Below are 11831 nucleotides of genomic sequence, written 5' to 3'. Positions count from 1 at the left end.
TATAGTTAATTCAATAATTATGTAATTGCCTAATTAATGAATATTGTGATCAGATGTAAATCTGTCTGCAATTATAAGAGCTAAGATCTTGAGGAAATTGTGTGTTACTTATTTTTCTGCTCCTACTCTGTTATCAGGACATAGAGCCTGGTTTGTCTCAGATAAGCCTAGTAGGCTGTTTTTCTGCCAGTCTATAATTGTCAGTGACGTCTGAAGACCTTTAGAAACATACAGGAAATGAATACTTCTTCTTGTATAGCTAACTACTTGTAGAATTAAGACAAACTGTCCAGGCTATTTTTGTCTTTCTTTCCAGGGCTAGAGAAGGTTTCTGAAGAAGCTAAGTAGTAAGATGGACAAAACATGTTGCCTATCCTGCTATCTATCTATCTATCTATCTATCTATCTATCTATCTATCTATCTATCTATCCAATTTTTTTAATGCCCCCCTTCTCCTTAGACTCAGGGCAGCTTACAACATGTTAGCAATAGCAGTTTTTAAGACAGCCAGCATATTGCCCCCACAATCCGGATCTTCATTTTACCCACCTCGGAAGGATGGAGGGATGAGTCAACCTTGAGCTGGTGATGAGATCTGAACCGCTGACTTGCGGATCTAGCAGTCAGCTTTAGTGGCCTGCAGTACTGCACTCTACCTACTGCGCCACCTCGGCTATACGCCTACAGCAACTTATTTGGGTACAATGGAATTAGGGCTACTTATTTATTTTGCACTCTCATGAATGTGAGCTCCAATGCAGACCACTATATTGCTATTTGCAATAAAGTTTTGTCTTTCCTTATCCCTAGCGAGCTGTGTTTTAAGATCTGTACTATTGAAATATGTAAAATTCCCAGAGAGTGTACATTTAATACAGTTACACATTTACATGGGCCTAGTTAAGTGAAGAAAACTGAGGAGGGCTGGTCTTTGTTACTATTTGAGACACCTTTCCCCCCAGGCTTTTTTATACTTTGTTTTATGTTTGGTATGAATGTGCTGTTTGGTTTTTTCAATAATGATAGGGTTTTATATGTTTTTAAATATTAGATTTGTTCCACTACTATATTGTTTTTATTACTGTTGTGAGCTGCCCCGAGTCTTCGGAGAGGGGCGGCATACAAATCTAATAAATAATAATAATAATAATAATAACAATAATAATAATATTTGCATGAAAGACCACAAGAGCAGTAGGCTAGATTGGTAAGTAAAATAAATATTAATATGAAGGAGGACAGGTTGAGTGGGATCCTGAATAAATCAATTTTGAGTAAAAATTGAGTTTAAAAAATTACAGCTTTATAGTTAATCAATTATACATTTTAAAATGTAGGTCTGGAACTTTGAGTTGAAGAAACAGCTTAGCCTGGACTTTGAACTGAGCTGTGGCAATCAGATCCACCCCAGACGTGCTGCTATTAAATCAAAGTCTTTTCCAGTATTCCAGGAGTCCACTGCCCACTTTGTCTTAAGGGCACCTTCATTTACTGTATGTGCAAAAGTTACCTTCATGATGGACTAGTCTTTAGGGTGACCTAAGCTAATTCAGATAAACTGCCTCATCAATGAAACATTCTACAAGCAGCTATTCTGATCTTTACACCACTTGTTTTTTATGTATAATTTACAAGGGTCACCCAGAAAGTAATGCACCACATTTTTTCTCTCAGCCTACAGTAATGGTAGGAATGTGCAACTTTAGATATGGCATGGCAGCAAATGGGAGGTGACAGACTTCAAAGCTGCATATACAAAAAAGTTATATTGTAAGCCAACAGTAACCAGTTTATCCACAAATGTGTTTTTCTTCTGCTTGGTGTGCCTTGTTACAGCTTTTTGTGTGCGTGTGTGCAAATAAAGTACAATATTTTCAATTTTTTTAAAAAAAGGGGGGGGACACAATCTGAAGTTAGTTGGGGGAAAGATCAAAAGCAACATGAGAAAATATTATTTTACTGAAAGAGTAGTAGATCCTTGGAACAAACTTCCAGCAGACATGGTAGATAAATCCACAGTAACTGAATTTAAACATGCCTGGGATAAACATATATCCATCCTAAGATAAAATACAGAAAATAGTATAAGGGCAGACTAGATGGACCAGGAGGTCTTTTTCTGCCGTCAGACTTCTATGTTTCTATTATTTGAATTGTCAGGAGTGCGTGTGTAATTTTTCTTCAGACAAATAGTGTAGCTGCAGCAGTGTTTCAAAATGGTGTCTGTAAGTCATGTACGTTAAAAAAGCAGCGTGTCGTCATTGAATTTATCACTGTGGAGAAAGAAACTGTTGGGAAAATTCATAAACTTTTGTGCACAGTTGAAGGAGAATCTGCAGGGCCATTAAAGGATGCCACTCACGGAAGACATTTTGAAGATGACATAGAGGTGATTTGCACAGTGCAGAAATGGCTTTGTAGCCAGAACAAGGAGTGGTACCAACAGGGCATACACGCCCTGGTGTCTCGCTGGAGAAAGGCCAGAAATAGAGAGTGTAGAAGAAACATCATTCTTTCTTGTGTGTAAGTTTCATTGTGTTCAATAAACAATTGTTGAAGAAAAAATGTGGTGCATTACTTTCTGGGCGCCCCTTGTACATAACTTTGTGTTTGCCCTCCATGTTTTATGATTTTCTTCCTATTATTTTAAAAACAATAAGATTATTTAAAAATTTCTAGGGGGTCTCAATGGTCCCCTCCTTTAATATAACATTTATATACATAGTGCTATGATAGTATTAGGAAAACTGAGTCAATGGCTTTTACTATTAACATATTTATTTTATTTATTTATTAGTTAAATTTCTAAGCCGCCCAATTCCTTGCAGACTCTGGGCGGCAAACCATATGACATGGTTTGGATTTTCTTACACTTTTTCCTCAACATTCAGCCTGAGAGAAAATGGGGGCAGTTTAATAAAACATTTTAGAAATGTCTTTAGAAATGTCTTGTAAACACAAGAAGTGACTAGGATAAAAAACACCTCCCATACATTGATCCATTAGTAAACAAATCTCTTTATAAGATTACAAATATATGATTTTAACCAATGCATTCAAACTGTAAAAATCCAATCATTCTCATCAGGCTAAAATTATAGTCAGCTGCTGATTGTAAGACTTACCCTGATTACATTTTTAAATTTGTTCACTGCTCTGAAAACCTGAATTCTAGGAAGACAAGACTCTATTTTAATGCTTTTTAAACTTTTGGCAGGGAAGCCAAAGGAATGTAGCTTGTCCCTGTGGCTCACTCTTTTTCTTACTTCTTTTGTTCTATAATTAGTATTCACTACTGGAATGCAAGCAACCACAGTAGCAAAGTTCAAAGCCTTTTGGTAACTAGTCTGGCAAGTTCAATTCATACTGCTTTACCTTTAAATTCTGGGGTAAATCCAAAGAACTGTGAGGTCCAGCCCTTCGTGGGAATAAAAAGAACTACAGATGGTTTTTCCCCCCCCAGAGCAATTGCATAAGGACTAAGAGCACAGAGAAGATTCTGGCAAGCCTCCATCCAGCAACATGGCAACACATGTTGTGTGTCTCCTGCTAGTCCTTACCCTGGTACGCTCATCTCTTGCACAGCCAAAGCTCCTACTGTTTTTGCTTGATGGGTTTCGACATGATTATATCTCGGAGGAAGCACTGGAATCTTTGCCTGGCTTCAGAGAGATTGTCAACAGGGGAGTGAAAGTGGATTATCTAACCCCCGACTTCCCCAGTCTTTCTTATCCAAACTATTACACCCTGATGACTGGTGAGTACCTTCTTAAACTTTCTTTAACTTTCTTTTTGTTGTCTTCATTAGGGCCACCAGTCTGAAGTAGCTCAGATTTCCAAAGAACATTCTTTGTTGAAGCTTTTTGATGATGTTTTTTGATGCTTTAACATACCGCTGCAAACTATGTGTGCCAGTGCTCACCCATGTTAACACTTGCAAAATAAAAATCTTTGTAGAGCCATCATAAAATTATAATTACATTGAGTTTGAATTGGTGCAGTAATAGGCACACTGCATCCTATGATGAGAGAACAAGCCTTCGAGACTTGCAATTATTCACTTAGGGGGCTGGCTTGTATTTCGTCCCATAGAAAAGTCTTTTGGTTTCAAGAATCAACATTTATGACCTGTTCTCTAAGTTCATTTTTCCTTCTTGATCTGATTAGAACAGTAGGAATGCCAAGCAAGCCATAGAGAATGCGTCCAAAGAATACTGTATCCCACAGGACCTACCATCTTTTTAAAATGCCTACTTGTTGTTATCTGATTGGAACATACCACAAAAGAAATAGCTGTGATTCTTGGGATGAGAAAAAAAATAATCTTGCTGCCCTCGCATTATTAAACAGTGTCAGAATCTAAGAACGACACTGGGAACTATAAAAGTTGTCCTTGTGAAACTGGACAAATATCAGTTTCTTCTGATGAGCTGCGGAAATCTTAAATAACCAGCAACACACTTTCTTGCTATTTCCTGTTTAATAGCAATGATGTTAAAGTCAGGAAGAGAAGGAAATTTGGTTGATAAACAGCTAATAAAGACCCATGACATGGAGAAGAATTGGTGTTGCTTAAAATAAAGGTCAAAGCAGATTTATTGATTTATACTTAAGGCACAACTGATTCTGGCTTGCTTGCAATTGTTTATTCCAAAATGAATTATGGTGTTCTTGAGCAGAAAATGCCCACAGGTACTGCCCAGTTTTATAGCTGCTTATCAAGAATCCAATCCCACTTTCCTGAAAGAGGATGGTTTCCATGCAGCTGTTCAAAATACAGAAGTTAGATCATTTCTGAATGTTAGATAATGACAGCAGTGATTTGTAATGACAATGGTGAAAGTTCTACAGACAATAATGCTCAGTTGGAAAAATATTTAGATAAATAACTTGGCTCCTAGGTTCAACTCGCTTATGTTTGTCTTCTCAAGATGACACTCAGAATTGATAATATTTCAATAACCAGAATTATCCATTGCCTTGCCAAGAACTTGATTGGTGTAGATGGAAATGTAACCTATTTATTCAAAGGCTACCCTTGGGTCTACCTTTGAAAAGTGTGCAACTAATCCAGAATGAGGTTGCGCGAGCTGTTGTGAATGTATCTATGTACACCCACATAACACCAACACTCCATGTGCTGCACTGGTTACCAATTGGTCTCCGGTCACAATTCAGGGTGTTGGCTATCACCTATAAAGCCCTACATGGCTTAGGACCAGCCTGTTTATGGGATGGTCTCCTGCTACATACTTCCCAGAGACCAATAAGATCCCACAGGTCTTCTCCAGGTCCCATTGATGAAGCAATGTTGGTTGGCAGCCCACAGGGGAGGGCCTTCTCTGTGGTGGTCCCAGCTCTTTGGAACTAACTACCCTCTGAGATTATGTTCCTCAGTCTTGTGTCCATAGAAGCCCATTATAAAAGAAAACATCTCACGAGTTCAATCAAAGCTCTCAAACTCATGAGATGTTTTCTTTTAGAAAGGGCTTCCCCGGACACAAGACTGAGGAACATGATGAAGCTACAAGTGTTAGGTAAGACCTGCAGCCCACCCAACCCCCATTCTGCCCCACCTGACTGATCACCTCCAAATTGTGTCCCACCGTGAGTTGGTTGTCCTACCTAAGACTTGTAGCTCCGTTGCGTTACTCGTCTTGTGTCCAGGGCAGCTGGACACAACACAGAAGATGCTATGTAGTGAATTCTTTGGGGATACCATTTGTTTAAGCAACTATATTTGTTAATGCTTTGATCACAGGATTGCAGAATTAAAATGGGCTCTTATGGGTTCACAGACTTTCATTACTGTAAATCGCACAATGGAGGTAAATGAAGCTAAAGTTCAGTAATTTTGATCAATTTCTAAACCATTTATTTTCATTATTTATTTATTTATTTGTTTGTTTGTTTTGTCAAGTACATATTGGTAGTATAAAAAATATATAACAATGTTTATATACATGATACTACTAAGAGAGAAACATTAGGACAGGGGATGGAAGGCACTCTGGTGCACTTATGCACGCCCCTTACTGATCTCTTAGGAATAGGGAGAGGTCAAGAGTGGATAGACTAAGGGTAAAGTTTTGGAGGTTAGGTGATGATACTACAGAGTCAGGTAGTGAGTTCCATGCATTAACTACTCGGTTACTAAAGTCGTATTTCCTGCGGTGGAGTTTGGAGCGGTTTACTTTAAGTTTGTATCTGTTCTATGCTCATGTGTTGTTGTGGTTGAAGCTGAAGTAGTCGTTGACAGGACTGCATGGATTAGTCTGCATAGATATTGCTGAGTTGGCTGTAACAGCCAAACATTGTTTTAGTCATCTGCAGATTGCTGATAATCAATTACTGTTTTTTTGCTACATCAGGAGGAATAGCAGAATGTATATTTCCTTCCTTCTTTCCTTCTTTTTCTGCCTTCCTTCCTTCCCACCACCTTTCTTTCTGTCTGTCTTTCTTCCTTCCTAAAAGCCCCCACCCCACTCCATCCCACCTGACCTGTCACTCCCAAACTGCATCCCACTGCAAGATGGGCATCTTACTGGAGTTTAACAGCTTTGTGTGCCTGTCAGCTGGTCTCATTAGGGAAATACAGAAACCTTTATCCCAAGGGTGAGCAATTTTATTTTATTTTATTTTATTTTATTTTATTTTATTTTATTTTATTTTATTTTATTTTATTTTATTTTATTTTATTTTATTTTATTTTATTTTATTTTATTTTATTTTATTTTATTTTATTTTATTTTATTTTATTTTATTTTATTTTATTTTATTTTATTTTATTTTATTTTATTTTATTTTATTTTATTTTATTTTATTTTATTATTTATTTTTTTTATTTTATTTTATTTTATTTTTTATATTTTATTTTATTTTATTTTATTTTATTTTATTTTATTTTATTTATTTTATTTTATTTTATTTTATTTTATTTTATTTTATTTTATTTTATTTTATTTTATTTTATTTTATTTTATTTTATTTTATTTTATTTTATTTTATTTTATTTTATTTTATTTTATTTTATTTTATTTTATTTTATTTTATTTTATTTTATTTTATTTTATTTTATTTTATTTTATTTTATTTTATTTTATTTTATTTTATTTTATTTTATTTTATTTTATTTTATTTTATTTTATTTTATTTTTTATTCATTCATTCATTCATTCATTCATTCATTTATTTATTTATTAGATTTGTATGCCGCCCCTCTCCGTAGAATCCGGGGCGGCTAACAACAATAATAAAACAATATGACCAAATCTAATATTTAAGTTAATTTTTAAAAAACAAACCCTTATTTAAGAAACTAATCATACACACAGACATGCCATGCATAAATTTTATAAGCCTAGGGGGAGGAAATATCTCAGTTTCCCCATGCCTGATGACAGAGGTGGATTTTAAGGAGCTTACGAAAGGCAAGGAGGGTGGGGGAAACTCTGATCTCTGGGGGGAGTTGGTTCCAGAGGGTCGGGGCTGCCACAGAGAAGGCTCTTCACCTGGGTCCCGCCAAGCGGCATTGTTTAGTCGACAGGACCTGGAGGAGGCCAACTCTGTGGGACCTAACTGGTTGCTGGGATTCGTGCGGCAGAAGGCGGTCCTGGAGATATTCTGGTCCAATGCCATGAAGGACTTTATAGGTCATAACCAACACTTTGAATTGTGACTGGAAACCGATCAGCAACCAATGCAGACTGCGGAGTGTTGGTGTGACATGGGCATACTTAGGGAAGCCCATGATTGCTCTCGCAGCTGCATTCTGCATGATCTGAAGTTTCCGAACACTTTTCAAAGATAGCCCCATGTAGAGAGCGTTACAGTAGTCGAGCCTCGAGGTGATGAGGGCATGAGTGACTGTGAGCAGTGACTCCCGGTCCAAATAGGGCCGCAACTGGTGCACCCGGGGAATCTGGGCAAACGCCCCCCTCGCCACAGTTGAAAGATGTTTCTCTAATGTGAGCTGTGGATCAAGGAGGACACCCAAGTCTCTGAGGGGGTTATTGATTCCTCCTCCAGGGTAATGGACAGACAGATGGGATTGTCCTTGGGAGGCAAAACCCGCAGCCACTCCGTCTTATCAGGGTTGAGTTTGAGTCTGTTGACACCCATCCAGACCCCAACAGCCTCCAGGCACCGGCACATCACTTCCACTGCTTTCTCATTTCTCATAGCGAAAAGAGTTTCTGTGTTTTGCAATCTTTTTTTCCCTAAAGACACCAACCGACAGACACAGTTTGGAGGTGACAGGTCGGTTGGGCGGAGCGGGGCAGGGACTCTTAGGAAAAAAGGAAGAAAAAGAGAGAGAGAAAGAAAGAAAAAGAATGAAAGAAAGAAAGAAAGAAAGAAAGAAAGAAAGAAAGAAAAGACCACAATTGACCCTAACATAATTTTGGTTGTTTTTTTAATATTAAGGGATTTTAACTTCAGTTTATCATCATCATCATCATGGGGTAGCAGTTAAAATGTTAGACTTGGGAGGATCCAGGTTGATTTACTAATATATTCAATTGATAAGTTTTATCAATTTGGTTGATCTGGTTTATTCAATTGTCATGATTGGCCACTCTTCTCACCATTATGACTCTGGACAGTAATAGCAGGTTGAATTCCTTTCTCAGATGGATAAGCTTGTTGGGTGACTAGACCAGGAATTATCTCCCAACATAAACTACTTCATACATAATACGGAGATAAATTGAAAGGGGAAATGCTATTTACTTTGAGTTCCCATGGGACGGTTTAAATATAATAAATTCACTGCTCAAAAAAAATAAAGGGAACACTTAAACAACACAATATAACACCAAGTGAATCAAAGTTCTGTGAAATCAAACTGTCCACTTAGGAAGCAACACTGATTGACAATCGATTTCATATGCTATTGTGCACATTAAACTTTGTACAAAACAAAGTACTGTATTCAATGAGAATATTTCATTCATTCAGATCTAGGATGTGTTATTTGAGTATTCTCTTTATTTTTTTGAGCAGTATATATAAACAAATATCTGGAGTCATTTATTGAGCAACAGGTAGTACAGCAGATCCTTTTCAGTAAAACATACGAGATGTTCTGTCTATGGAAGACATTTATTCCATCACCAACACTTAATCCAAGTATTGCTACTCTAGTTTGCTATTAACAGTTATAAACATTAATGGGTATTGTGTTTAAAGTTCAGGAAAACAAGCAACTTAAAGCTTATCCTTGTCAGGATTTTTTTTTTAAAAACAGTTTTTGCACAGTATACATTTCCTGAGCATTTCTGCAAAATAATTGTTTTACACTGTGGTTTGAAAAATAGGAATAAAACATAAATGTAAAATATAAATAGCATGCATACAAGTGTTTTTTAAGGTAGATGATTTATAATTAAGAGAAAGACAAAGTTCCAATAGAAGAAAAAAAATGTAGGTCAGGGTTGAACTGGAGTCCTTGGTGCTTGGATTATTGATTATTTCCTTGTAAATATTTCATTACTTGAATACATAACATCTTCAGTGGACCAAAAAAACCAAAAACCCCACAAGCAAGATTGTTAACTGATTGAGTCCAATGGAATACCTTGCAGCTGATAATAGCTCACTGATAAGCCAAGATTGTACTGCAAATGAAAACCTGCTCTAATTTCTCTTTGTATCTTAGGTTTCTTTATGATGCCATGCAGTAAGGGACCAATATAAAACAACTTTTTTCTCTTCCAGGTCGCCACTGTGAAGTCCATCAAATGACTGGAAACTTCATGTGGGATCCAATAACAAATCAGTCTTTTAACATTGGTATGAACCCAGGGAGTCTTCTGCCTCTTTGGTGGAATGGGTCCGAGCCCTTGTGGGTCACTATGACAAAAGCCAAGAGGAAGGTCTCTATGTACTATTGGCCTGGTTAGTACTGCCAAATTCTTTTGAGATGACTCCCTAATATTGTATATTTTTATGATATAAGCAGAGGTGGGCTGTTAAGGTGGAACGATGACGTGTGTTCACCTCCGTGGCTTTGAGTGCTAGCGGAGTCCAGTGCAATTATGCTACTGCACCTGGGCAGGTAGTGAAATCACGCACAGACACGCAGGTGTGCCACTTAATACTAAAACAGGACACTGTTACATTTCACACTACACTTGTACAGACTCTGTTAAAATTGATTTGGCTTTCTTGAAGTATGCATTATTCTCTGCTATTTAAAAGAAGATCCAATAGCACTGGGCCTATTCAGATCAAGCATTTATTTTAAAAAGTTTCTTCATTTTGTTAAATTGCCTAGAACAATAATAAATCAGTCTTTAAGAAATAAGTCTAATAATGTGAACATTCTACAGACATTTACTTACACTTTGCATCCAGTTTCAGAAGTCTGATTAACACAAGAAAATAAAATTCTACCTCTGCCTCTACCTCCCAGTAATTTCCCTCCTTGAAGCTTTGGTTTCACTTTCAATTCTAGCACTGGGACTGCTTGCAGCTTCAATCAGCTAAGGGTCAGGAAGTTGATAATCAGTTGCTTAAGAGGCTCTGTTCTATTCATTGCAAGGATGTAAATTGCTAGGAGGCAGAAGCCAAAGGGTGAGGATGGCTGGGTGGGGCTACATTTGTGTATAATACGCAGCCAAGATTTCACCCTCTTTTGGGAGGTTAAAAGGTGTGTCTTATGCCCTGAAAAATATGGTTCATACGCTTCTCCTATTGTCTTTGTTTTTTAAATTTGCAAAGTACATTGAAAGGCATTGTTTAAAACAGTGTTTCCCAACCTTTTTTGAGCCGCGGCACATTATTCATATTTTCAAAATCCTGGGGAACACTGAAAGGGGGCGGGGGGGCGGGGGAGGGCGGGCTAAAGAAAAGTTTGGACAAAAAACCCCTCTCTCTTCCTCCCTTTCACTCTATTTCTCCCTCTTTCTCTCTTTTCCTTCCTTCCCTTCTTTCTCTCTCTCCATCCCTCTTCTTTCTTTCTTCCTCTCTTTTTTGCTCTCTTTCTCTCTCCCTCCTTCCCTTCCTCTGTCTTTCTCTCTCCCTTGCTCTCTCTCTCTCTGTCTCTCTTGCTATCTCTTTCTTGCTTTTTTCTCTCTCTCTTGCTCTCTCTCTCTCTTTCACTGTCTTGCTATATGTCTCTTTCTTTCTCTTTGCCTCTCTTGCTATCTCTCTTTCTTTCTCTCTCTTTCTCTCTCTCTCTGTCTCTCTTGCTATGTCTCTCTTTCTTTCTCTTTCTCTTTCGTTGTCTCTCTGTGCCTCTCTTGCTAAGTCTCTCTTTTTCTCTTGCTATGTCTCTCTTTCTTTTTCTCTCTCTCTGCCTCTCTTGCTATGTCTCTCTTTCTCTCTCTCTTTCTCTATCTCTCTTTCTCTGCCTCTCTTTCTTGCTCTGTCTCTCTTTCTCTGCCTCTCTTGCTATGTCTCTCTTTCTCTCTCTCTCTCTGCCTCTCTTATATGTCTCTCTTTCTTTCTTTCTCTCTCTCTCTCAGCTGACTGCAAGCGGGAGCCCTGACGGCGGCAGCTGGACACCGTATATGCCAGGCCCGCAGCGCCAGCATGTACGACGTCCAGCAGCACGTCCAACCGCCACCGTCAGGGCTCCCGCTTGCAGTCAGCTGAGAGAGAGAGAGAGCGCTCCCTCTCGCCGCTGCCATCTCCCCGCGACTGCCTGCGGCCGCCCCCCCCACTCCCATCGCCAGTGCCCTCCCGCTGGGCCACAAAGGACACTTGCCGTCGACGCCAGAGAAGCTCCAGCTGCGCGGGGCGCTGCCGGTACTTCCATCCTGGGGCTCCCGCTCGCAGCTGTCAACCGGCTCCTGCTCGATGGCACGGTTTTCGGCGCTCTCCTGCT

General features: G+C 38.4%; 1 protein-coding gene across 1 annotated transcript in view; it reads left to right on the top strand.

The window, feature by feature from the left end:
- Positions 1-3078: 3078 nt before the first annotated feature.
- ENPP6 (ectonucleotide pyrophosphatase/phosphodiesterase 6) overlaps positions 3079-11831 on the top strand; it is a 30504-nt gene continuing 21751 nt past the window's right edge. Inside the window, exons 1-2 of the mRNA XM_070757508.1 lie at positions 3079-3758; positions 9719-9898. Of these exons, the coding sequence (XP_070613609.1) occupies positions 3524-3758; positions 9719-9898 (415 nt within the window). The 5' untranslated portion in view covers positions 3079-3523. The remainder of the gene's footprint in view (positions 3759-9718; positions 9899-11831) is intronic.

Source organism: Erythrolamprus reginae, chromosome 7 (genome assembly GCF_031021105.1).
Source record: "Erythrolamprus reginae isolate rEryReg1 chromosome 7, rEryReg1.hap1, whole genome shotgun sequence".
NCBI classification, from domain to species: domain Eukaryota; kingdom Metazoa; phylum Chordata; class Lepidosauria; order Squamata; family Dipsadidae; genus Erythrolamprus; species Erythrolamprus reginae.
The sequence above is the reverse complement of the archived record's forward strand: the minus strand, read 5'-3'. Positions and strand labels throughout refer to the sequence as shown.